Genomic DNA, 27,037 nt, shown 5'->3' on the forward strand with positions numbered 1-27,037 from the left:
ATATCAAGTGCTCTGAGGTGGAAGTGGTCTAGAACAGGGGTCCCCAACCCCCGGTCCGCGGCCCACTACCGGTCCACAGCCGTCTGACAGCCGGGCCGCGAGAGAACTGCCGGCAACGGCGACTCACTCAGACTTTTCAAAACGCTTGGCGGGCGGGGCTTTGCAGCGGTGCAGAGAGAGGAGAGAGACCGAGGTGAGAGAGTATTACAACAAAGTATTTTTATGGTCCCGACAGTTTCCCCATATGACATGAGTCTATAGAAATCACGTTACTACGAAGTACATTCAACAGATGCTTTCATTACAACGAAGTGAGCTTGAAATGCTTGAACGAATCATCCACAGAGCAGTTAGATCTGTGGTCGCATCTCAGTTGTGCACGTTTGCACAACGATCCCCAAACAGAAACATTGTAAAAAAATCTCTTTCTTCAAACTTTCCTCGTACAGTTTTTTTTTTTTTTGCTGTTTTTGTTGTCTGTGGTTTTCATTGATTCCTTTTGCTTATTGCTTGTCAACATTTGAAAAACATCCATTGGAATTTAACTCATTGTCACCCTCCTATAGAAACGGCAGACATGAAAAAAAGATTGCAGTGTTAATGTTTGTGATGTGCAATCTGTTGGATTGGCAAATGTAAAGCATATGTCTTTGTTATATGCAAAAAAAGAAGAAAAATCTCAGATTGCAAACGTATGCAAACTGCTTAATAACTTTAATAATAATAGAAATGTTATGTAAATTGTGTATAAAACTGCCCCCCCCCCTCCCCCCGACCGGTCCGTGGAAAAATTTGCATCTAATAAAGTGGTCCTTGCTGTCAAAAAGGTTGGGGACCACTGGTCTAGAATACCAAACTGCTTGGTGTGCATGTGGCAGCTGACCTCACTTTGTCACTTAACAACGCTTCCATAGCCAAGAAGGTGCAATTATGTCTCCACTTCTTTCAGCAGCTGAAGAAGGCAAGCCTATGCCCTCCCCCTATTCTCACCACATTCTACAGGGGCACCACCAACAGCATTCTGACTAGCTACATCACTGTATGGTTTGGGAACTACACTGTCTTTGAATGCAAGGTCCTTCAAAGGATAGCGCACATAGCAGAAAAGGTCACTGGGACCTCTCTGCCCTCCATTAAAGACATCTTTATAAAGTCTATAGCATTGTGAAGGACTGCTCCCACATTTCACACAGTCTCTTTGTCATACTTCCATCCGGCAGAAGGTACTGTAGCATCTGAACTAGTTCTGCAACAGCTTCTATCCTTTGGCTGTCCGGACACTGAACTCTGTGTTTCTCCCCGCTTTTAGATCTGCTCCTAGCAGTTTATTTATATACGGTACATTTGTTACACATTACTATTGTTGTTTTTAATTATTTAATGATGTCATTATTTATTTATTATTAGCAATTTCAAATATGGTCTACCATATCGTCCTTCACCGATTGGCTGGGCACGTCATTGATGTAAATAATCATCATTTAAAATTTTGCAGAAATCTCTTCAAAGTGGCAAACATCAGCTGTCAATTTTTTTTTTCTTTTTTTATCTTGCGTGCCTCACATGAAAGCAGTCTGGCACTCATAATTGCAGCAGGAGAAACACAAAATTCCTGACTTTATCAAACTTAGCAGTAGTGCAGTAGTAGCTGAGGGAAGGCAGCCTGGCCAAAGATTATATAAGAAGGGGGCAATATATATGTTGCTGCAGTGCCTGCAAACTCTGACGGCCCATGATTTTTACCTCTTTACAGTGCTCTTTTGTGTAGCTAACTGTCCTTAATATGTTTGCTGACTGTGGCCGACTAAGCTGGAATCCGCTTGAGACTTTGACTAGTTTGCCCATTTTAAAGGAAGCTACTCATTTGTGTGATGGAATGTCAGCTGAAACAGTGGGCAACTGATCCCCAAGCTAATGCAACCTGTCAGCAAAATTACAATATTTTTCAATCACCCTCCAATTTCCTATCCCACTTATCCTTGGCAGGGTCACAGAGTAGTTAGGGCCTATCCTTGCGGTATTATATTTTGAATAAGCAATTCTTGTTTTAGCCTGCAATTGCTTCGTCCTGGGTATGACATTAATCTGCATCCAGCCCTGCAAGCAGGTCCTCCGACTTGCAGGGGAAATTTAGGGGTTGGTGGCAGGTTTCGCACTCCATCCACTGTCAAAAAAAAAAACCTCACACTGTTCCAGTGTGGTGCTGAGGTGTCACCCTATGCATTCTGGTCTCAATCCAGGAGGTTTGATGTGTAGTGGGTGCGGCAACACACTATCCGTGCATTCTCCCAACCAACTTATGAGGTGAGATCCAGGCACCTGACATGGTAGTAACTGTTTGGTCTTGTGGGCAGTGCATAAAGTGGGCCAGTACCAGAGATGCGCAAGGCTTCATTGGGATCTGCCCTCCCTTCAACATCATATTCTAATATACACATACACCGATATCCAAGGGGGAGTCCCCTGCCCCATCATGTAAAAGTTATAATAATTTGGGAGGTCCCACTTCAAGTATTGTTTGTGGGCACACCGTACATTAGAAGACTGCAATATCAATGAACACTAAGTGTACTATAGCCAAGACACAACGAAACAACAAAGTACAATTTTTGCTATAAAGCATGCTGAGGCGATTTTTTTGTTCAGAAGACAGTAGGAGAAGAACAACTGAGGAAACTGTGTTTGAGTGTGTAAAAGTAATTAGTAACTTCAAGTTTCCTGCTGGTAAACATTTATTCAAATAAATTTAATCAGGCAGTTCTAATTTTAGAGTTCCATGCCAATAGAGCACTGTGACTTAAACCAAATCTTAATTAACTTTGAACAAATCACCTTTGAATCATTGTAATAATTTTATTGAATAGTGCTACATCTGCTTATTTGCAGCAATCTGTGAGACAAAAAAACTAATTCCTACATCCTGAGCTAAAACGGCCACACACTAATTCCCTTATGTTGACACTTTTTGCGGTACATGGGTAGAGCAGCTAATTATTCATAATTCACAAGCATCTCTCCAATGCACCAGCCATGCCCCCAAGCACAATTGTATCAAATATTGTCTAGGTTTTGAAATGACAATGTGAACTCTTAAAAAATGGCAGAGCCTTACAGGATAGTTCTTTACATGAATTGCACTTTTCCTGTGTTTATGTATATGTTGCCCTATGGTCCTGGGGAACATGATTTTGTGTCATGGAATGCTGCAGTACTGTGTATTCTTGGCATGATGATAAAACCACTTGACTTGACTATTTCACGGGCCAATTTAGTATCGCCAATCCACATAACCTGCATGTCTTTAGATAAAATAACATTATATAAAACATGATTATTGAACAATTGGACAAGGCACTCTCTTTACTACCCTAACCTAATGTTTTCCTGGGTTTCTAATTGGCTAATAAAATGTTGACCATCAAGCGAAATCAGGAGACACAAAAACTATCCCCACAGGGTGCTGTGATTAAAGGACCTAGCTAGCTAACCTAATATAGCTTTTGACTATGTTGTTAATTTATAAAGTTAAATTCTTTTCATAAAAAAAAAAAAAATCACAATCAAAAAAAAATTTAAAACAGTCAAAATCTATTTGTTTGATAAAAAAAAATAAATATTCACCTGTTAGTGAGTTTATGATTGTTATTTTTTGTCGGTAAAAAGAGGGGGGGCAGTACCCATGCTAGATGAAATGCCGCTGGTAATTTTCAAAAGAATAACCAGCCAACTACAGTAATGTCCAAAAACTAATACCATTGTTTGTCACAAAGGATGATATATTACCCAAAAAAATTTATAAATAAAAATCTGAGAATAATGTTGCTTTTATTTTAAGACTTATTCCAAGCAACTGTTTTAAATTTGTAAGCACAACTTGAAAAAAAAATTAAAATTTAATACATTTAAAATGTCAAACAGCACAATGACTGCCAACAGTTCTCACCTTGTTATTTTTGATGTCCGGGTGTGGAGGTGAGTCTAGGTCTATTAGAGTATGCAGAATGTCATGGGTTAGGTTTGTCAGATATACCACAGGATTAGTTACAACTGTTTTTGCACTTGCAGTACATGCTAAAAGGAAAGGCACACAGTTTTGGTGTTGTTCAGGACTTATAGGCGTTTGTTTTGCATTGTCCTAAAAAAATAAAACTGACATTAGATACAGGCATCAAAGACACTGCAAACCTCTAATAAATACTCTTTTAAACATGTCTTTATTTAGGAACAATTGTTTAATTCAAAAATAAAATCCACAAAAATATTACCTGCTGAGATTCTTGTAATAGTAAAATTAATTCCATTCTGACTGATGCAAGACCTCCACCATGAGAGCCATGGAGACTGCAATAACTAAGAAACATCCTTAGAAGAGACTGGTTCTTTACAAGCCACTGATGTCTACTTTGAAGGTACTCCTTGTAGCGTACAGCATTTTGCTGATTATTTATTGATTCCATTGATTTTCCAGAAGACAGAATATCATCTGCTTTTGTTACATTAATGCTACCAGAATAGTCCATATCCAAATTATAATTGCACACTTTTTGTAAAGCTGCGACCTCTCTTTCTAACCAGTGATACAGCTGGTATCTTAACTTGCCACCCTCTACTTCATAACCAGTAGATAGTGTTCGAAGCTCAGTGGTAAGTATTTTAAGACAAGCATTGAATTTCAACTGCGCTGCAATACTGTCATCAGAAGAGATTACAGCGCTGGTGATATCAAAAGTGCTAGATGACTCAGTATAGGTAGAACTGATCTCAGCTTTATCTTTAATAATGTTGTTGTTCTCAGTTTTTATGTTTTTCATTGACAAGCCAGATTGTTCATTATCTATATCTTCTTCATCAGTGTCCCATTTTAAGTTTAAATTTTCATCTGGAATAATTAAAGAAGGTTGACTCCAGTCAAAGCTAAGAACAGAATCTGAATGCCCATCAGATATACCATCAGAAACAGATCTAAAACCATTTATAAATGGCTGAGACAAATCAAAATCTGAAGATGTTTCTTGCTTAACATCTAATGAAAGTGAAAGGTCTTGAGAACTGTCTGACAAAATTGATATGTTTTCACCTAAAAGTGTCTTGTTTTTCTGGACTACTTTTGGCATCTTAGACAACACTTCTAATGCAAGCATAGGGCATCCAGCTTTAAAATGTGAATGAGCAGTTGTAAAGAAAAGTCTCCTCTCAACAAGATTAATAGAGTCAGCCAAATTGCTTTCGACTGTTAGTCCCATCTTTGATGTAAGCTTTTCTGAGGAGGCAAAATGTCTTCGCAACAAGAGAGGATGGGTTCGCAAATAATTGTAAAAGTTAAATACCATAGGGTTACAGGAGGATGTCAAGGCACCTAAAACGAAAGCAAATATAAGTTAAACAGTAGTTTGTAGAAGAAAGTACTTTCAGAAAAATATTTAGTACAATCAATCCTGTTTGATAAACCTACAATTTATAAGACTGTCAGATTGTGCCAAATTATCACAGGTAATAAATGTCATAATATGGAAATCTTACAATATACCTTAACTTACTTTGAGGGAGCAATGCACTTACATGCTGATTTTTTGCTTGCATAAATAAATGTGACATAAATAAGAAATAAAAGAACAGTCTCAATTTGTACAACAACTTAATTTCAATGAGTTAAAATTCAATAACTACTAGGAGTAAAATATAAAACTAATACAGTATATACAATCACTTTACATACTGTACAAGTTCACAGACTGATGTGAAAGCAGAAGGAATGCTAGCTAAGAAACAATAAATACAATAACTTTTTTAAAGTCACCACTCACAACTTTGTTCAGTATGTTGCATTATCTCTCTATTATAATAAAAAAATCCAGGGACGAGATGAGACTTTTTAGCCTGGGACGAGACGTGTCTTTTTCAGAGAGATACTTTAAGGTCCCACGAGATAAGACTTGGTAACAAGAGATTTAACCAGGCCCAGGGCCGGAAATAAAAGACAAAGAGTAGATGACAAAGTAGAAGGTCGTAAAGAATTCAAAAATGTTGGCACGATACACATGCAGAGCAGGTTAGAGATAATGAAAGTACTAAAATTCGAAAGTCTCAAAAAAAAAAAGAGTAACGATCGCATTACCGCAAACAAACGGAAATTATTACTCGGTGAAATAAAAGAACAGCGAAAAGAAATCAAATATACTGTTCGGGTTTAAATTTTAATTTGAAGACTTGTAGATCGTCTAATTTGTGTTGCCATCTGGGAAACGTAGTGTTTCTTCCCAATGAAGAGGCGTATCAGCGAGAATTAAAACATTTGTTGTTTGATGAAAATGAAATCCACAAACTCTAGCGGTAGATACACTAAGTGGCTGGTGCGTAGCGCAGGCCGGGGGGTTGGCGAGCAAAGCGAGCAGGGGACGAAGCCCCCTAGTTATACACTATGTACAACAACTCTGTAAATATACTACTGAAACTGATCTTTTACTTCACCTGTAATGATTCATTCACCATAAGGATATGTCTCAGACTATTGTGCATATAGTACTTAATGACTACCTTCTTTCACTGTATAATGTAACTGGTATTTGACACCTTAAGCATCTGTTAAAAATCAGTAACCAAGTGGGCAATGTAGTACACATATATCACTATCAACAGAAATACTCTTACCAAAGCAAAATATTTCTGAGGCTTGAAGTTTTTCTTGGCATCAACAGAAAAGCCAAATATGGTATTGAAAGTAGCCAAAACATTTAAGGCAGTATGCATAAAATTAACAATCAAACTGATCCCCATCAACAAATACTGTACTTTTTTACTCACACATTTTGTTAATATACTTTGGGTCGGTCATGCCATAAGTGAACACAACTACCTTGCCCGTTTTTCTTAATATAAAAAAAGAAAAAAATGTCTATTTCAACAAAATGTTTATCAATGACTAAAACAAATGTAATGAAATCTAGTTATAGGAAGTGAAAAAACTAGGAACAAAACAACAAAATAAAAACACATCTCTAATTCCTAAACTTAAAATGTTAGTGAAGAACTGTAATCTAGATCTTAAGACTAACTTTATATTATTTAAAGTAAATTCTGAAACAACCTTCAAAAGAATCAAAGAAAACAGAATTACTACAAAAGCATACAGTATATATATATATATATATATATATATATATATATATATATATATATATATATATATATATATATGATTCCCAAAAGAATCAGGCCCTAGAAAATATATATATATATATATATATATCTATCATGAGATATGGATCCCGGCCAATACCCCAGGCTGCTAGATGGAGCCCTCCCTGTAGCATGGGTGTGCCCCAAAGACCAGCAGGGAATCATGGACAATGGAGTTTTTATTCCCAACCCTGCTGGACACCATGGGGCCCACCAGGGTACGCTGCAGGGAGGCCCAAGGACTTGTATGTGCCCTATAACCCGGAAGTGCGTCACGATCATATGACCGGAGGGAACAACATGCTTCCGGGTTGAAGAAAAGGACTTTTAATCTGACCCGGAAGTGATAGGGACTCATGGACTGCTGGGCTGAAGCCACTTCCGGGTCGGGGAGTATAAAAGGACTATGGGAAAGCCCAGACGTTGAGCTGAGCTGGGTGGAAGGGTGGCAACGCGTCTGGGAGAGGAGGATTAGTGTATTGGTTATTGATTATTGTGTATTGCATGTGTAGTGTGGAGTGGAGGGTGCTTTGTGCATATTATTATTACAAAATAAATAACAATTGTAATTTTACCCGGTGTTTGGAGTGGTACCTGAGGGTTCAAGGGAGCTCTAGCGCCCCCTACTGCTACAATATACTAGCTGATTACCCAGTAGCTTCGCTAACTGAGTGCAAGGGAAAAAAATAAAATGTAGTCTGTAAGTTATTAAACAGTAAAACATTAACATTTAAGAAGTGAAGTTACATTGAGCACTACTAGAGTGGTTTCGGGTAAACTACATTTTTAAGGTGCTATAACACAACAGGTAAGTAGTACTAACAGCAGCTAAAATGTATTTGGATCATCTCTCGGTAGTAGATCCCTTGTGAAAGGCACTACATGACCGCTGTGGTATAGAAATTACATTTTCTATGTGATCGTCCAAATTTCTGCCTGACAACCTTGCACTACGTGCCTGTGATTTACTTCTTAAAATAATTCATCACAAAAGCAACCTTGAATGTTGCGGGGTTTTACTGACCCAAACTCACCTTAAGGGACAGTAAGTAGTCGTGCTGGGCATTTTACAAACAGAGTCCTGCTTCGATGGCGCCGATTACACTCATTCGCAAAGATTTCCACTCTCCCAGGAGCCGATGGGGCACTTAGCCCGACATTCTGTGCCTCCCAGCGTCCACTTTGTTCTCACAACCCCTTGCCGCTGAAGGCGGTCTCATCTTCACATTGTTTACAGCTCGGCGCAGTTAAAAAGTAGAAAGACGCAAAGCTGTTTTCCTCATCTCTTCTACTATCAAGTACTGCCAACTAAAAAAAAGTTACAATATGGCAGTTTCCACGACAGTCATGTGGATGAATAAATAAAACTTCTCTGTCAGAACGCGCCTGGCGGCGGACGGCTCAGCGCTGTAGTCCAGAGATGAGGGCTGGGAGATGGCGACGTAGGGGCGCACTTCTATGGGATAGATCGTCGTGTTTGTGTTTACTTCTTTTCAATATCAGTAAAGTAACTCTCACACAAATAATAACAATTCGTAAAGACGAAGTAAAAATGGCATCCACAAACAAAATGATTAGTTCCTGTATTATATGTTCTGTGGTCATACATAATTTCTGTTTCATACGTAATTTCCATATCGTGTGGTCATAAATAATTTCCATTTCAAACGCGAAAAGAATTTATATATATATATATATATATATAAAAATAAAATCCTAAGCCTAAAAGTGCAATGATTTTGTCCAACGGTTTTATGTGACATTTTTATGTCATGTTTTTTGTCATGCTTTAAATCAGGCTTATTTTAAAACTTACACATATATTTTTGGTATCATTCTTTTCAGAATTTATCGAACATTAATATGATGTTGTTAGATTTTCAGATTCTTATTCTGTTTTTAAATTATAAACTAAAATATCAAGTTGTGATTTTTAATATCAACAAAGATGTGTTTTTTATTTTTGATCGAGTAAACTTTCTTTCACAGGAACAAACTATTAAAAAAAAAAATATCTATTCATAACACCAATGTTTGTATTTAGGTGATTTACAGTAGTTAGCTGAAGGTCGAGGCAGTATATATATTTTTTTACTTTTTTCACAAGGAAATAGATATTAATATTAGAAAAGTTGCACTTAAAATTCAAAAAATGGGACCTATACCTGTACTGACATTTACTATGCCAATGAGAGAAGATTTGTGCTACTCACAGTATGCTAACATTCATGAATGCTATTTATCTAGAAAACGTAATTAAGAAAATGTCAAGAGATGTGCCTTTGAAGGTGAAAATGGATAGGAAATAAAGGAAATGTACAAGTAAATGTGTGAAAAGTAACATATTCTGGTAACTGTATTGCTCCTTTTCTTAGTGATTATACAGCTTGTCTTAAATGTCGTAAAATTATAGAAATTATGTTACAAGAATCAAACAGGCCAAGTCAGTTATATTACCCTGTGATTATAAAAGTACAAAGTAAACATTTTAAGTAGTTATAATATTCTTCAGTGTTACCTGTGGCCTGTGGTTGGTGATCTTCTTGTACTGGCATTTCTAACAATGTGTCAAGAGCTCTACTATAATCCTCCAGTATCCAAAAAGCCATACTTCGTAATAAAGGATCGTGGTGCATCTTGGACATTTTAAATGTTCTTTCATTGCTGTCATACCCTAAAATCCGCTTCTTCAGTATATTTTTGTAAGTGGAGGATGTTTCAAAATCTGACTCAAAGAGTCGTGAAATCACCAGAGCCAGCTGAATGTCATGCATTTTCTCAAGGCAAACCTGCAAATAACATCAATTATTACAAATGTAAGAAGACACATGTTGCATTATAGTATACAAAAGCAAACCCTCTACTAACAAATATCATACAAAACAGGTAAAAGTAATTTAAAAGTAAATTAGAAAAAAAGTAACCAGAATATGAGACCTTGTAGCACTAATTGTTATCGAAAGTGAGCATGACACTTCTAATGCGAGGTCCTTGACGACCGGCTGCTTTATTAAGAGTATAAATATTTCCGAATATCAAGAATATTTACATAAAATCATTTTTTCAGTTGTTAAAGTATGTTGCTGATGTGTTGCATTATTCTGCATTTTTGGAAAGCCAGCATTTTTTTTTCTCAATACTTCATTTTAAATATGTTAATGTAGAGTAGTTCTAAACTCAGAAAATTGGGTAGTGTGAATCATTTCGGAGAATTCAAATTTAATATGATTTGATTTTTTTTTTCATCATACAGTGAAACTGGTGGAAGGGATAATATCTGTTTATGGAAATGAAGGGAAGCAGCAAGTTTTATTTACTTCTAATTTCTTTCTTATCCAAGTTTGTTTTTTATCTTAATGAAATGGTTCATGAAGTACAAATACAGTGCTAATTAACTGTATCTTAAGGCACATATTATATTTAGTAGGGGATCACTTAAAATTGAGGAAAAGCTTTGTATGTGGGATTTCCGTTTTTCTTTTCCTGCAAAACTAGGGCAAAGGAATACCATTACTCAAGGGAGTTTCCTCTGTAGTACACAGGTTCCCTTTTTTGTTCTCTGATCAAATTGATTCAAAGTTTCATTCATAAGTGTCTTTAACTGCATTCTTACCTGTAACATTACCATAAACTAAATTATGTTCCACAATTACATCAGTAATGGACAAGCCTTTTCAGTGTATTAATTCCATACCTCTTCTTCAGTACATCTGCTAACGTATTGTCTATTTTGATGAAAACAAGAACCTATGAATCTCCCTGTACCTTATGCTGGCTTGAAAATGTACTTTACTTTTGGACTGATTAAATGTTTTATCTTGCAATTTATGAGAGTTTGTCTTATGTACTGTAAATATCCTCAGTTCCTTTCATTAGAGACTTTTGTTTTCTGATATTTTCCCTTTGTGGAGAGGAATAACAACTGTGTAAGAGCAACAGAAGCCAGTAAGTATTACTGTCCAAAAATTACAAGTGTATTTCTTTTATATTAAATGTTTCAGACAGAATTAATAAAGGAGTAATCATGTTTGTAAGACTAAGTATGTATTCTGACAGACTTATATTAATATAATGTAATGTAATATGTAATGTAATATACCTATTTTATAAAGTTTGTCAGGGATGTAACAGTATGATAACATTACAGTAAAACAGAGTAGAATACATTCATTTTTCTACTAAACACAGTTTAATTTTACAGATATAATTTTACTTTGACTGTTCCACTTTCAGCATTAAATGCTCCTGACTTTTCTTAAATTGCTTAGCTCTCCTCACTCCAAATCCTTATTGACTAATTATTCACTCCCCAAATCCCTTTCTATGCACAAACCTGGAATCCAAGGATGTGTACTAGGCTTATTCAAATTATGCCTTTGCTAACTGATCTTTCTATGTCTTGTGACATAATCTGCTGTCATTTATACGAAAGCTCTTCACACAGGTGTTCCTCAGAGAATGGTGCAGGGTCTTCTTCTCTTCTCTTTTTAGATTATCTCTTAGTAACTTTGTATCTTCTCAGGAGCTTCTTATATCACATCCACATGAATCATACCTAAATATTTCATTTTTTTTTTCACTTTTCAATTTCTCTTTACAGGCTCAACATGGATGTATAAACATCGTTTAAAACCTAAATGTTCTAGATCTGATAAACCTATTATAGGTCTACTTTTTGATGCACAACACAGATCTCTTGAATTCAAAGAATGGAATTTTTGTGGGGCCACATGATCATGGGAGAGTCAAGTCAAGCAAATAGTGTGTGGGTGTTGGTGTGGGTGAGAGTGAGAAAGAGAGTGAAAGATGATTAAGCTCTTAAACAAAAGAATTTACAAGTCACACTACTTTGGTTACATGTCACTGCCACTCTCAAGAAGGATCCAGGCTTGGATTGGCTCATGGAGTTCGGTAGAGAGACTGCTGTTTCCTCTGACCAAATATGAGCAGCATAAATGTGCAGGCAGAGTATACAGCAGAAAAAAGGATTATTGGAGCTGCATGGAAGGAGCCATGGAAGACTGGAGCAGAGAAAGTGATGCTGGAGGGAGGCCAAGGAAGTGAGACAGACTCCAGTAAACCTTGCCTGAAGGACTGGGGAAGACACACTGCATTTCACTATGTATTAGGCCGATTAATAGTGGATATTAAAATTTGTCCCAACAATCAAATACTCAACTCAGAGATTCAAATTACTATGCCTAACTTTCCAATTTTTTCAACTCTGAAGAAGCACTACATGTGATTCATAATAATAAAGATGACAACTCTAAAACAGTGAGACATACAGGTTCACAAACTCTTTCCAGTTCCATTGTCTCAACACCACTCGCATCTACAGCTATTCCTACTTTCAGATAAAAAGTAACCGCGTCAGATCTGGAGTGGGGGGTGGGTGTTGTATCGTGATTGTGACTGACAGAATAAAAGTGAAAAAAAAAAACACTAACTTTTACAAGTACTATAAATTTACACCGGCTGTTATAGACACAAATCAAATGTATGTTTTTTTTGTATAATATTAACAATAAGAGTAGCTCACTACTTAGAACAGTAAATTTGTGGGGGAGATGGTTTCAAACTCACAACCTCTGGATTATAAATCGGCAGTCCCAACCGCTGCACCACGGAAGCTGTTGTACTGTTCTTGCACCTTTTTGAAAGTGTTTATTTGATATTTGGCCATCAGCCTTCACACATTATACAGTTCATGTCTACATTTTGTTATTTATTACTAAAACATGAAAAATGTTTCTGTTTTAACGAAGTGTTAACATAGATTGTTGTAGACACAAAACACACATCAAATTATTTCCCCTTACAATTCTGAGTAGCTCACTCCCAGATAATCAATCAAAGCAGGAACTGGGAGAACTTCTTGCCTGTTCTGAGGTGGTGGCGGGATGGTATAGCAGGCTGCTTGGGCTTATCGACACATTTACAAAACAAAAGAGGCTGACGGAGAGGTGCGAAGGGATTTAAGGTTTTTTCATAGGCTCTGGTAATTCTAGTGTTAATTCAAATATGTCATTACATTCAAATGGTGTGCTGTGACAGTCAGAAATTCTACATAACCTTTAGTGACTCCCTTTACTTCAATCAAAAAATTTCCCCATTCACTATTTATGTGACTTATTTCTTCTTAACATGCAAACCCAATATTTTCTCATGACCTATGTCTCTCAGAGCCTTGTCTCTAGTCCATCACTGCATAGTTCTACCTGCAATACACCCAATAAGCGTGAACCCTCTCCTACTTATCCAAAATGCTGCTTGTCATATAACGTGTTCTGATCAACACTTCATCCAAGCTACATACATGTTTTGCTCTCTCAAGTGGCATCCAGGTTTGCTTGTATTCAGTTCAAAACTCTTGTTTTGATCTACAGGTTCTTGAATGGCTTTGATAAGAGCTAGCCATAATCTCTGATTTCTCCATGTATCCCCCAAAGAGGTCTCCTTTTGCCTTGGGCCTGCTTAAAACTTACTTGTTTTAATTAGATAAAATATATATTCTGTCCTAGTTATTACTCCTAACCTATGGAATGAGCTTCCCATGTGAACTGATTTTAGTTTACTGATGATCAAGTACTTTATGAAGAGAAACATATTCACTGAACATCCTGGGAGTGCCGATACTCTGTACACCATTTCTCTCATCTTGAGTATCTATAGCTGCACTGAACCAATGAACCATCTTCTTATCGTGTTTTTGTAATATTTATAGTTTCTCAGATACTTATGGGACACACCGTAGGACTATTTTCTTTCACTACCTATTGTCATTAAGTTGGCACTTCCTTACCATGCAAACCTCAATATATATGTACAACATTTGAGTTTAAGTTACTCACTAATTGAGTAATAAAAGTAAATAAATATATTCAAAACTGTTGGTAACTGAACATTATTGAACTTTAGGATATTTAAAAATTATTTAATGTAAGAAGAAACAGTATTTAAAATCTTTATTTTTTTCAACTGAGTGGAGGCACAGAAAGAACTAGAAGGAAAATAACATAAAAATGACTACAATAAATTACTCTAGGAAGGCATTAAAGATGTAAAAGCAAACAAAACTGTTCCTACAACTTCGAAGTTGATGCTTTCAAAATATTTTTTATATTTACCTCAACTGCATCTTTTAGTGAACCAGCCAATAAGAAGAATGCTACAGAGTGTACAAAGCGCTGTTTGCCAAGAAGTGAAAAGGCATTCTTTAAGGCAGCCTTTCTCCACCTATCTTCACTGAAGTTATTGCTGAAAAACTGAGTCATCTTCACATCCTTTAAAGACCTAATTAAAACAAAAATATTCCAACAGGAATACCTAGTTTATTATTTTCTATTTTAAAAAAAATACTTTTTTCAATCCAATTTTAATTAAAAGTTGCACTATCACAGACAAAATATAGAACTTTTAAGTGTTAGCTTGCAATGGAAGTGTTGATGATGGTGCAATAGTTTCAGCAGTAAACAGCTGTGTGTGTGTAGGATGGAGCTATCTCAAAAGGAACACATATAAAATGAACACACAACAAATTATTCAAATGGGAAACACCATTTATCTGAATAAACTGCACCATGATACAGCTAAATGGTAAATTATGTTTTTTATACTCCACAGGCAGTCCTTAAAAGAAATGCCTCCATTGTTACAGTATATTCACATGACTGTGTATCAGAAATCTACTCTCTCAAACTGGTTAACAAGTTTGAATTTGACTTTGAATAAATGTTCCTGTCAACCTCAGCTTTTTCCATACCTTTATTACTACTGTCTGAGTGAGGCACAACAGACAATATCCATAAGTCACTACTGAGACACTGAAGCCTTTAAAACTACAACATGCCTCCAAAATCTTCTATAAATTTGATCTGGCAGGTTGTTGCCTTTGTAACCAAGGAGGTATGGATTTGGAAATTAAACTCAGTTCTATGGAGGGTACTGGGGATTTAGGGGTGCTGGACAATGAAAACTACTGTAAGTGGAAAAAAATAAAATTACAAATTAGACTGGATGATTTCATGAAAAGAAACAATGCTTTTGATATTATTGTTTTCCAATAACAATACCTGTAGAGACCCCAGACTACTGCTTTCTTCTTCATCGCAAGATAATAAACCGCCGCATCTAAAGGATCATTATTTCTCTGGAAAGCTGATTTTGCAACCTGTAAAAAAAAAGACCATGGCTATAGTTAATCATGTTGGTAGCAGTATCTTATCATGTTTTAATTTGTCAGGATTATGGAAAAACAGATGAAGCAAATTACAGGAAAATCATATACAGTAATCCCTCCTCCATCGCGGGGGTTGCGTTCCAGAGCCACCCGCGAAATAAGAAAATCCGCGAAGTAGAAACCATATGTTTATATGGTTATTTTTATATTGTCATGCTTGGGTCACAGATTTGCGCAGAAACAGAAGGAGGTTGTAGAGAGACAGGAACGTTATTCAAACACTGCAAACAAACATTTGTCTCTTTTTCAAAAGTTTAAACTGTGCTCCATGACAAGACAGAGATGACAGTTCTGTCTCACAATTAAAACAATGCAAACATATCTTCCTCTTCAAAGGAGTGCGCATCAGGAGCAGAGACTGTCAGAAAGAGAGAGGAAAGCAAACAAATCAATAGGGCTGTTTGGCTTTTAAGTATGCGAAGCACTGCGGCACAAAGCTGTTGAAGGCGGCAGCTCACACCCCCTCCGTCAGGAGCAGACAAAGAGAGAGACAGAGAAAAACAAAACAAGCACAAATCAATACGTGCCCTTCGAGCTTTTACGTATGCGAAGCACCGTGCAGCATGTCGCTTCACGAAGCAGCTGCACAGAAGGTAGCAACGTGAAGATAATCTTTCAGCATTTTTAGACGAGCGTCCGTATCGTCTAGGTGTGCGAACAGCCCCCCTGCTCAATCCCCCTACGTCAGGATCAGAGAAAGTCAGCGTAAGAGAGAGAGAGAGAGAGAGAAAAGTAAGTTGGGTTTCTTCTCAGCCATCTGACAATACCGTCCCTTGTATGAAATCAACTGGGCAAACCAACTGAGGAAGCATGTACCAGAAATTAAAAGACCCATTGTCCGCAGAAATCCGCGAACCAGCAAAAAATCCGCGATATACAGTAATCCCTCCTCCATCGCGGGGGTTGCGTTCCAGAGCCACCCGCGAAATAGGAAAATCCGCGAAGTAGAAACCATATGTTTATATGGTTATTTTTAGAATGTCATGCTTGGGTCACAGATTTGCGCAGAAACACAGGAGGTTGTAGAGAGACAGGAACGTTATTCAAACACTGCAAACAAACATTTGTCTCTTTTTCAAAAGTTTAAACTGTGCTCCATGACAAGACAGAGATGACAGTTCTGTCTCACAATTAAAAGAATGCAAACATATCTTCCTTTTCAAAGGAGTGCAAAGCAAGCAGTCAAAAAAAAAAATCAATAGGGCTTTTTGGCTTTTAAGTATGCGAAGCACCGCCGGTACAAAGCTGTCGAAGGCGGCAGCTCACACCCCCTCCGTCAGGATCAGAGAGAGAGAGAGAGAGAGAGAGAGCCACAGAAAAACAAACAGTCAAAAATCAATACGTGCCCTTTGAGCTTTTAAGTATGCGAAGCTCCGTGCAGCCTGTCCTTCAGGAAGCAGCTGCACACAGCCCCCCTGCTCACACCCCCCTACGTCAGCGCAAGAGAGAGAGAGAGAGAGAAAGTAAGCTGGGTAGCTTCTCAGCCATCTGCCAATAGCGTTCCTTGTATGAAATCAACTGGGCAAACCAACTGAGGAAGCATGTACCAGAAATTAAAAGACCCATTGTCCGCAGAAACCCGCGAAGCAGCGAAAAATCCGCGATATACATTTAAATATGCTTACATATAAAATCCGCGATGGAGTGAAGCCGCGAAAGGCGAAGCGCGATATAGCGAGGGATCACTGTATATTTAAATATGCTTACATATAAAATCCGCGATAGAGTGAAGCCGCGAAAGGCGAAGCGCGATATAGCGAGGGATCACTGTACAAGGATTTTCCTTTGAAAGTGAAATTTTGAAATAACAGCTTTTGCATGCAAAAAACAATTCAAGCTTATGTAAAAATGTATATTTCTATAATGTTAGATCCAAATCAAAGATAACAACTGCAAAAAACAAACACTTCATATCAAACCAATATTTCCTTTTGATCCAAATCAAAGGTAACAACTGCAAAAAAAACACTTCATATCAAACCAATACTTCCTTTTTTTGGTCTGATTTCAAAATCCTTAGACACACAGTGTATTTACAATTATTTAGCTTGTGTAAAGAAAGGAGATGTTGAAAAATCTCAGTAGAATTTTAGATCTAATTCTTGGTAGGTTATTGCATAAAACAAGCATTGTCATTGAACATATAATAATAAATGAGCATTTTTTTCACTTTTAATAATCTGTCTGATGTTACCTTGTTTTCCTCAAGTATTTGGAAGGGCACAAAAGAATAATCAAAAATAAACATTCTGCAGGTCATTCTGATTTTTACATTATACTACATCAACATCATAATACAAAAAGAATGACCTAAGAATCATTACATGCAAATGGAACAGGTGTACAGTCTTTTTAAAACAGACACAACAAGAAGCATAACACAAGATCTTCCGATGAAAGACTCAAGTAGCTAGAACAAAATGTGTAGTTAGAGTAATAAATATTAGCTATAGCTAGAGGTTTTAATTGATCATCAAAGCAAACAGTGTTAGAAGCCTGAAACTTGAACTCAAAACAAAATATCCTTCAGTTTATGACAAATACATTATTTATCATACTAGATTAGGGCATATCATCATCTATGAAACTTAACAACCACAGAATTTTTCACTTACATATAATAATTATTGTCAAACATTCTCACACCGTCAATCTCTTCATGTCAATGAAGTCTCTCAATTGTGCTCCTAGGTACTATAAAGCATATTCTTAACCTCTGATGTAGAACCTAATTGATATTCGTTGGATAAAATGGGATGTTGCAAGCTGGTAGAACTTTGACATAGTTCATGTTTTATTAAAGATTTACAAAAAATTTTAAAGTACATCTTAGAAGTTAACTCTTAAAAACAAAAAACAAAAGAAAAACTTTTTTTCAAACTTCACAAATAAATGTCTGACCATTGGTCTCATTGCATTAACCTAAAATACAACACAAATCAACTGATGTTATTCTCATAGAACAATATCCGATGGATGACCATATCTGCCTACATCAAACAGAAAGTTGGAGAACTCGGCCAAACCACAAAGAGTGAGAAATGTGGCTTATGATAGTCCTAGAATAATAATCTGGGGTGGTTAGCTTGGTTTGGAGATGAAGCAGATTCAGTGAATAAGGAGAGTGAAGGACAAAGAATAAGGAATGTGACTTGGTATATTAGGATTAGATGTGTGTTGCGCCCAGGCAGCAAGATGGAAAATTAAACGGATAATGCTTTGTGCAATTAAAATCAAATCTCAGTAATCAGGAAAATGCAGGAAAAGAATCATGTGAAAAGAAAGAAGCTGCATTATGCATGGAGAAGGCATCTGACAATGTGCTGCAAGAAATCATGAGGTGGACATTGAGAAGGTCAGGTATGAACAAATGGTTAGTGTCTGTGGTAATGTCAATTATTAAGGAAGCACGAACAATGGCCAGGACAGCAGATGGAGATGGTGACAGTTTTGAGATGAAGGTGGTGCTGCACAAGTGATCCATTCTGAGCCCTCTGCATTTTGTGATAGTTACAGATCAGCAGACAGTGAAGCAGAATTGAAGGAGAAAACACTGAAATGGAAAGCTAGCTCAAAAGCAGGTGTCAAGGTAAATGCAGGAAATATCTAGTGATAGCTGAAGGGAAATGTGTAAAAGTGTGTAAGAAGAATGTGCATGGCTGCATAGGTTTGCAAAGTTAAGGGAAGAAACAATCCAATGAACTAATTGTCAGATGTAGTTAAATAAAAGATGTAGTGGTGTGAATGGCCAACATGCTCAGTATGGAATAAATATTGGAACTGTCCTGCATTCTGACTTAAAAATGAGCACTGAAGGGGAAAAGTTTATGAAATTTTTGTGAGGACTTGTATGATCTAGGAAAGCGAATCATGGCTGATAAAAGTGAATTATGAAGCAGTGCTGGAAATAAACAAGATGAAAATGATCAGATTGATGTGTGGAGTGTCACAGAGTAAGACTAATGTGGTTTGGGAATGTGGAATGAAAGGCAGAGGAAAATTCTAAGAAGAGGTGCACCAAGTAGAGATGGAGGTGACAAGGTCCAAAGGATGCCCAGGATCATGGAGAATGAACGGTAAAAATTTAGACAACAACCGGCTAACCTGGGTAAACCCGTAAAACAGCTGTTTAAGTAATGATAAGGATTATTTTAAAAAATGGCATAATGTACCACAATCGGGTCACTAACAACATAGTGCTGCAATTGAGTGAGATCCCATGACTTGAAGACATTATCACCAGCCGGCGAATGCAATTTGCAGGCCATGTGCCCAGGCTACTGGAAAGATATATCCCAAGGACAGTGATACCCTGGACACCCAAGACTGACAAAAGACCTGGTAGGTAACCTGCAGAGAGAAATTCCACCAACATCGACTGGGAAGAAGCACCAATGATCATGACTGATCAAACTCACTGGAGACAACTTGCTATCCAATGCGGCGTATGGCACTGGAAAAACTAAGCTAAGCTAAGTTACTCAACACTCCAGGGTCTCCATTGCTGTATTTTTGCACTTTATAATACACCACGTTTTCTGAAAGTAAAAGACACGCAAATCTAGCACCCACACACTACAACCGCAAAGCCACAGTGTTGTAACAGATCTGACTGTGTTTAATTCAGAAAGACAGCACCAAACCAATGTACCGGAAAAGGATGTCATGTAGATGCCAGCATATGTTGTTTCAAAATGCCTATGTACCCTTCAGCAATACTGGTGCCTTCACAAATATGCAAGTTTCCCTTTATAGGACACTAACACACACCCCCTACCGTGACACAAGCTGGCTTTTGAACTTGCCATTGGTAATAAGTGATAATTCTTATCCCAAAGGTTGGTGGCAGGACTGGCACCCTAGCCACTGTATAAAAAAAAAAAAAAAAAAACACACTGTTCCATTCCATAGAACTAGTGTGGTGCTAAGGTGTCACCTGTTGCATGGCTGCATTGAGGTCCTAATTTGGAATCCTGAGGATACTTCTCAAAACAAACAAAAAAAAAACCTCCACTCATGTTGTTAACCCAGTCCCAACAGGCATTTCCAAAGACGTATCCAATATGCTAATTGATAGTGTACTTCACATTAATTAATTAGATATGTGGGTCTACTTAATTGTCTAAAGACTGTAGTTAAACCCCTTCTCAAGAAAAATAATCTAGCCTCCTCTGTCTTTGACAACTTTAAGAGATTAAGCCTTTTTCTAACATGTCTGTTTTAAGTAAATTTCTAGAAAACATGTTTTTCAGAAGTTAAATGATTACTTGAACAAATATTAAATTCTTGATAAGTTTCACTCAGGTTTTAGAACAAATCACAGCAGAAAAACAGTACTGGTTGAAGTAGTAAATGGCTTGCAAATTAATGCAGAGATATACGGTAGACCACATGCCTGTTCTTGTTCTCCTAGACCCAAGTACAGCATTTCACACCACAAACCACAGTATTCTTATAAATTGCCTTAGACAATGGGCGAGTCCCTTGAGCAGTGTCTTAAATGGTTTTCAGTCTTATTTTTAAGGTAGAAAAATCTTTATTAATTGTGGAGATTGCAGTTTGAACTTCAATAATATTGTATATGTTGTACCACAACGATCTATTCTGGTCCCCAAAGCTTTTTCAATCTACATGGTCCCATTAGGCCAAATTATCTCAAAACACAAGATGAACAATTACAGCTATGCAGATGCCTATGAAGTTTTACTTATCTATAGCACTTGATGATCCTGACGTGTTGGGTTCTTTGACCCAATGTCTTACTTGTATTTCAGAAAGGAGGAGTAGTAATTTTCTCAAACTAAATCAGAAAGAAAAAAAACCCCACAGAATTCAGTAGTTGATAAAAATGGAAATACTGAAGGTCTTAGAAATAAACTTGAACCATAGCATTAAAAGTTGGGTGGAAGTTAAAAATTTAGATGTAATCACAGACTCTGAGCTAAACTTTAAATTGCATATTTATCATATTACTAGAACTTCTTAGTCCCCTTACAGCAAAACTGTAATATGTTGAGAAATTCACGTAGACTATAATAATATAATGCACTCCTAACTGGACTAACTAGAAAAGACAGTAGTCAGTTACAATTGGTTCAAAATGCAGCAGCCTGAATCTTAACCAGAAAAAAATTCACTTTGAGCACTCATCAGTTTCAGCATTGTTACATTGATTGCTCGTATCCTTTTTAAATTGACTTTAAAATACTACTAATGATATATAAAGTTGGGCGGCACAGTGGTAGCGCTGCTGCCTTGCAGTAAGGAGACCTGGGTTCGCTACCCTGGTCCTCCCTGCGTGGAGATTGCATGTTCTCCCCGTGTCTGCTTGGGTTTCCTCCAGGTGGTCCGGTTTCCTCCCACAGTCTAAAGACATGCAGGTTAGGTGGACTGGCGATTCTAAATTGTCCCTAGTGTGTTTGAGTATGTATGTGTGTGTGTCCTGCGGTGGGTTGGCGCCCTGCCCAGGATTGGTTCCTGCCTTGTGCCCTCCTGTGCTGGCTAGGATTGCCTCCAGCAGACCCCCGTGCCCCTGTGTTTGGATTCAGCGGGTTGGAAAATGGATGGATGAATATATAAAGTTTTAAATAATCTTGCTCCTTCCTATATTTTGGAATGCATCTCCCCCTACACTCTAAGTAATAACCTTAGAACTTCTAATAGTGGTCTGCTTATTATTATTCGAACAGCTAAATATAAAAGAAGTGGTGAGACTGCCTTTTCCTTTTTTGCACTAAAATTCCGGAAAACTTTATCAATACAGATACACCAGACCAACACAGTGGATCATTTTAAAAAGCTCCAAAAAAAAAAAAAAAACACCACTTCTTCATCTGCCTTTTTATTGCTACATTTCAGTTGTACACCTAATAGATTTTACATGCACATGGATATCAAATAATTCATAGGTTTACAGTTTCAACTTTTCTCTGCTTTCTTTTGTATTTTTCTGTAGTCACGTTCTGCACCACCACCACCTACTTGATCAAAAAACTTAGGGTGTCAAAAGTATTGAATAATCGATAAATATCAATTTTAACATTTTAAGATTACTTTAGGAATAATTTTTTATGGCCTACATTACAAATCCACTTCCAGCTGGCTCTGGCTTTTGACAGTTGGGCCTTGTAGGCTATCATTATGCATGGGCTGAAGTTGCATCCCCGTTTTCACCCACTCACAGGTGTCAATTAAATGGCAACTTCAGCACTATTGGAACATTAACCCAATCTTCACCAGCATGCTTAACTGACAAAGAGGGCAGCTGGAGTTGCATCTGGAAATACTTCAGCTTCACGGCAAATGGGGTTGGAAAACCACACAAGCTCCATGCAAGCTTCAATGTTAAGACAGAAGTAATTTTTAAATTATATTTCATCACATTTATTACATAATGTAAGGCACTAGAACTTTTCAGTGCCCAACTGCATAAACATTGACACTGTTTCTCCGTTTACTCATATATAGTGAAGTCCATAACTATTTAGACAGCGACACAATTTCATAATTTTGGCTCTGCACACCACCAAAATGGATTTGAAATAAAGCAATAATTATGTGATTGAAGTGCAGACATTCAGTTTTAATTTAATGGGTTTACCAAAAATAGCCATTTAGAGATGACAGCCATTTTTCTGCATTACCCCTCATTTCCAAAAGAATGCACTACTCAATTAACATTTAATGAAATTTGTAACATTTTATTTAACTACTTTAGTAACAGTATTTTTTGCATCAATGTAAAATAATTGATGGCTGGATTCAAAATTCTTTACCTTTCTTTTACAAAAGATTGCAATACTTGAAGTATATGTATTTAACACTAGAATTACCAAAGCCTGTGAAAAAAACTCGTAAATCCGGCCCACCTTAAATCCCTTCGCACCTCTCCATCAGTGTCTTTTGTCTTGTAAATGTGTTGATAAGCAGCAAGCAATCACATCCCCCCACTGCCACACAAAGTTTTCTTAGCTCAGGTCTGTTTACCTGCATACCAGTTGCTTAGAGTTATATAGAGTAAATACTAAATCATTATTTGGAACACATGCATTACATGTGTGTTCCGTGCCTACAACAATCAATGTAAACACATCGATAAAATAGAAACGTTTTTCATGTTTTAGTAATAATTGACAAAATGTAGACATGAAGCATATAATGTGTGAAGCCTGAAGTCCAAATATCAAATAAATACTTTCACAAAAGGTACAAGTATAACAAAACAAGTGCGCTTTTAATATAACTGCAGAAAAAGAACCCGTGTTAGGGTGCGACATTGACATGTCTTTAACAAGACTGCTTTGGTGGCGTAACGGTAAGAACTGCTGACTGGTAATCAAACGGTCACGAGTTTGACCCCAGACGACTCCATTTTGAGAAGTGAACTGCTCTTATTCTTACTATTTTAGAATAAAAACGTACATATGATTTGAGTCTGTAACAGCTGGTGTAAATTTATGGTACTTGTAAAGGTCAGCATTGTTTTTTTTTATTCAGTTTTATTCTCACAGTCACATTCACACTCCCCTCGATCCGACACTGCTGTTTTCACATAAAGACACACTATAGCAGAGTTGAACTCAGATGATGACGAGGGTTCTACATCGGAGAAAGAATGCACGTCACATTTTTGCCGTCATTGTACTTTGTATATAAAAGCCAGATCGAATGTTATTTACCTATTCACCTTGATTTATTTACTTACTTCCTACAGCTTAAAGTCACAAGTAGACTGCAGAGCTTCCTGTGTTTGATTGACACAGCATGCTCAAAAAATACATGTGTAATGCCACAAAAAATGCATGCGGACACTTCAGTACGCGAGCAATGGTACGAGAATGCAGTAAGACTTCTTTTTTGTGCACATACACGTACTGAAGAGTCTATAGCTGCAGGTGGAAGCTGCCATTGCTGTACTTTGTATAGTAAAGCCAGATCGATTGTTATTTACCTTGCTTCATTTACTTATCTTCCTACGGCGTAAAGTCACAAGCAGACTGCAGAGCTTCCCATGTACATAAGCAGAGTTTTCTTAGTTTTGAAGTTTGAAATTTTAATATTGTGAAATCCCAAGAGGCACTGTGCAGCCACCTGTAATGCTCAAATGAAAGTGGATGCCCAAGCTGTCCATGAGAACAAATACAGTACATTAAATCCACTGGGATGAAGCCTAGCAACAACAAGGAACAAGTTAACAGATTTATGCTACATATTATACCAAGTGGGGGCTGGGTAGAGTTTTGGCCTTGGAACACCTGTCAATTAATTTTTTTTTCTCCAGCTTTTCTTGATTTTTTTTTCTGTCCTCCCAGATATCTGGTCTTATCATAATACTCATCTTTAGAAACATAGGAAATGATACTACATATATGGACTCTATTTTTATCCTAATTATATATCTATTTTATGTAAGCCTGTTTGGATTTATTCTTATTTTTAAACAATTTCATTAGTTTTCCTTTTCTTGGAACCTTTCTTTTGGACATCCCGTAAAGCACTTTGATCTAAATCCACAACAGAATTGCTCTATTACTTTTGGTCTTTGAGAGATGAAGTTTTTAAATAGAAAAAACTACATATTTTTGTAATTTATTTTGGACTAAAAAAATGATAAAATTACACATAATTGGTTTAAATAATACTGCTCAAAAAATTAAAGGAACATATTTCAATCAGAGCATAGCATCAAGTCAATGAAACACCTGGGATTATTAATCTGGTCAGTTAAGTAGCAGACGGGGTTGTTAGTCAGTTTCATCTGCTTTGGTGTTATTGAAATTAACAACAGGTGCACTAGAGGGGCAACAATAAGACAACACCTAAAACAGGAATGGTTTAACAGGTGGAGGCCTCTGACATTTTTCCCTCCTCGTCTTTTCTGACTGTTTTTTCACTAGTTTTGCATTTGGCTACTGTCAATGTCACTACTGGTAGCATAAGGCGATACCTGGACCCTACAGAGGTTGCACAGGTAGTCAAACTTCTCCAGGATGGCACATCAATATGTGCCATTGCCAGAATGTTTGCTGTGTCCCCCAGTACAGTCTCAAGGGCATGGGGGAGATTCCAGGAGACTGGCAGTTACTCTAGGTGAGCTGGACAGGGCTGTAGAAGGTCCTTAACCCATCAGCAGGACCAGTATCTGCTCCTTTGGGCAAGGAGGAACAGGATGAGCACTGCCAGAGCCCTACAAAATGACCTCCAGCAGGCCACTGGTGTGAATGTCTCTGACCAAACAATCAGAAACAGACTTCATGAGGATGGCCTGAGGTCCCGACGTCTTCTAATAGGCCCTGTGCTCACTGCCCAGCACAGTGGAGCTCGATTGGCATTTACCAAAGAATACCAGGTTGCAGGTTCACCCTGAGCACATGTGACAGACGTGAAAGGGTCTGGAGAAGCCATGGAGAATATTATGCTGTCTGTAATATCATTCAGCATGACCGATTTGGTGGTGGGTCAGTGATGGTCTGGGAAGGCATATCCATGGAGGGATGCCCAGACCTCTACAGGCTAGACAATGGCACCTTGACTGCCATTAGGTATTGGGATGAAATCCTTGGACCCATTGTCAGACCCTATGCTGGCACAGTGGGTCCCAGGTTCCTCCTGGTGCATGACAATGCCCGGCCTAATGTGGCAAGAGTATGCAGGCAGTTCCTGGAGGATGAGGGACTTGTTACCATTGACTGGCCCTCACGCTCACCTGACCTAAATCCAATAGAACACATCTGGGAAATTATGTTTCAATCCATCCGAAGCCACCAGGTTGCACCTCAGACTGTCCAGGGGCTCAGTGATGCCCTGGTCTAGATACGGGAGGAGATCCCCCAGGACACCACCCGTAGTCTCATTTGGAGCATGCCCTTGACGTCATCAGGCATGTATACAAGCACGTGGGCGCCGCACAAACTACTGAGTAAGATTTTGAGTTGCTGCAATGAAATTTTGGCAAAATGGACTAACCTGCCACATCATTTTTTCACTTTGATTTTCGGGGTGTCTTTGAATTCAGCCCTGTGTAGGTTGATAATTTTCATTTCCATCAAACAATGTGGCATCCATTTGTTCCCAACACATTACCCAATCCGTATCAGTATAGATTTCCAGCATGATTTTTTTTCTTCATTGAGTTCTGATGTGTTTTCAAAGTGTTCCTTTATTTTTTTTTTCAGCAGTTTATAGTCATTACTTACAAAAGGTTTTTCCTCTTATCATTCTCTGAATGTGTTTCATGGTGGAATGACCTACAGATGTGACTCACTCCACTTTCTACTATAACATCTCTCCATCTGAGCAATGACCTGGTGGAACCACTAACTGTGTTCATTAGAAACCACTCCCATGTTCTCAGGGGAAAAAAATAGGGTAGGATTTTTAAAGACATTTTGAACTTAAGTGCTGGGCAGGAAAAAAGAAGCTCAACTAGTTTCTTCAAATTTTCCACTTTGAACTCCCAAGAAAACAATGGGACATGCTTTTTCCCAGTAAAGAAAGGGTGTGCATTCTTCTACTGATTGCTTGCCTGTTACCTGATCAATACAATGGATAAACCAACCCAACCTTGTATATTTCTGTAAAAAAAACATTGAAACAACAACTTTCTCTCTTCTGAAAAAT

The 27,037-nt window shown here is 37.5% G+C and overlaps 1 protein-coding gene across 9 annotated transcripts in view; it reads right to left on the reverse strand.

The window, feature by feature from the left end:
* The window catches only part of LOC114654142 (Dmx-like 1), a 343,530-nt gene that overhangs the window by 124,357 nt on the left and 192,136 nt on the right, over window positions 1-27,037 (reverse strand). For all 9 annotated transcript variants that reach the window (XM_051929967.1, XM_051929968.1, XM_051929966.1 and 6 more), the window contains exons 22-26: window positions 15,252-15,349; window positions 14,307-14,472; window positions 9,695-9,965; window positions 4,266-5,356; window positions 3,944-4,135 (exon numbers count right to left, since the gene is read on the reverse strand). In XM_051929967.1, coding sequence (XP_051785927.1) covers window positions 3,944-4,135; window positions 4,266-5,356; window positions 9,695-9,965; window positions 14,307-14,472; window positions 15,252-15,349 — 1,818 coding nt within the window. The remainder of the gene's footprint in view (window positions 1-3,943; window positions 4,136-4,265; window positions 5,357-9,694; window positions 9,966-14,306; window positions 14,473-15,251; window positions 15,350-27,037) is intronic.

Source organism: Erpetoichthys calabaricus, chromosome 7, assembly GCF_900747795.2.
Source record: "Erpetoichthys calabaricus chromosome 7, fErpCal1.3, whole genome shotgun sequence".
Classification (NCBI taxonomy): Eukaryota; Metazoa; Chordata; class Cladistia; order Polypteriformes; family Polypteridae; genus Erpetoichthys; species Erpetoichthys calabaricus.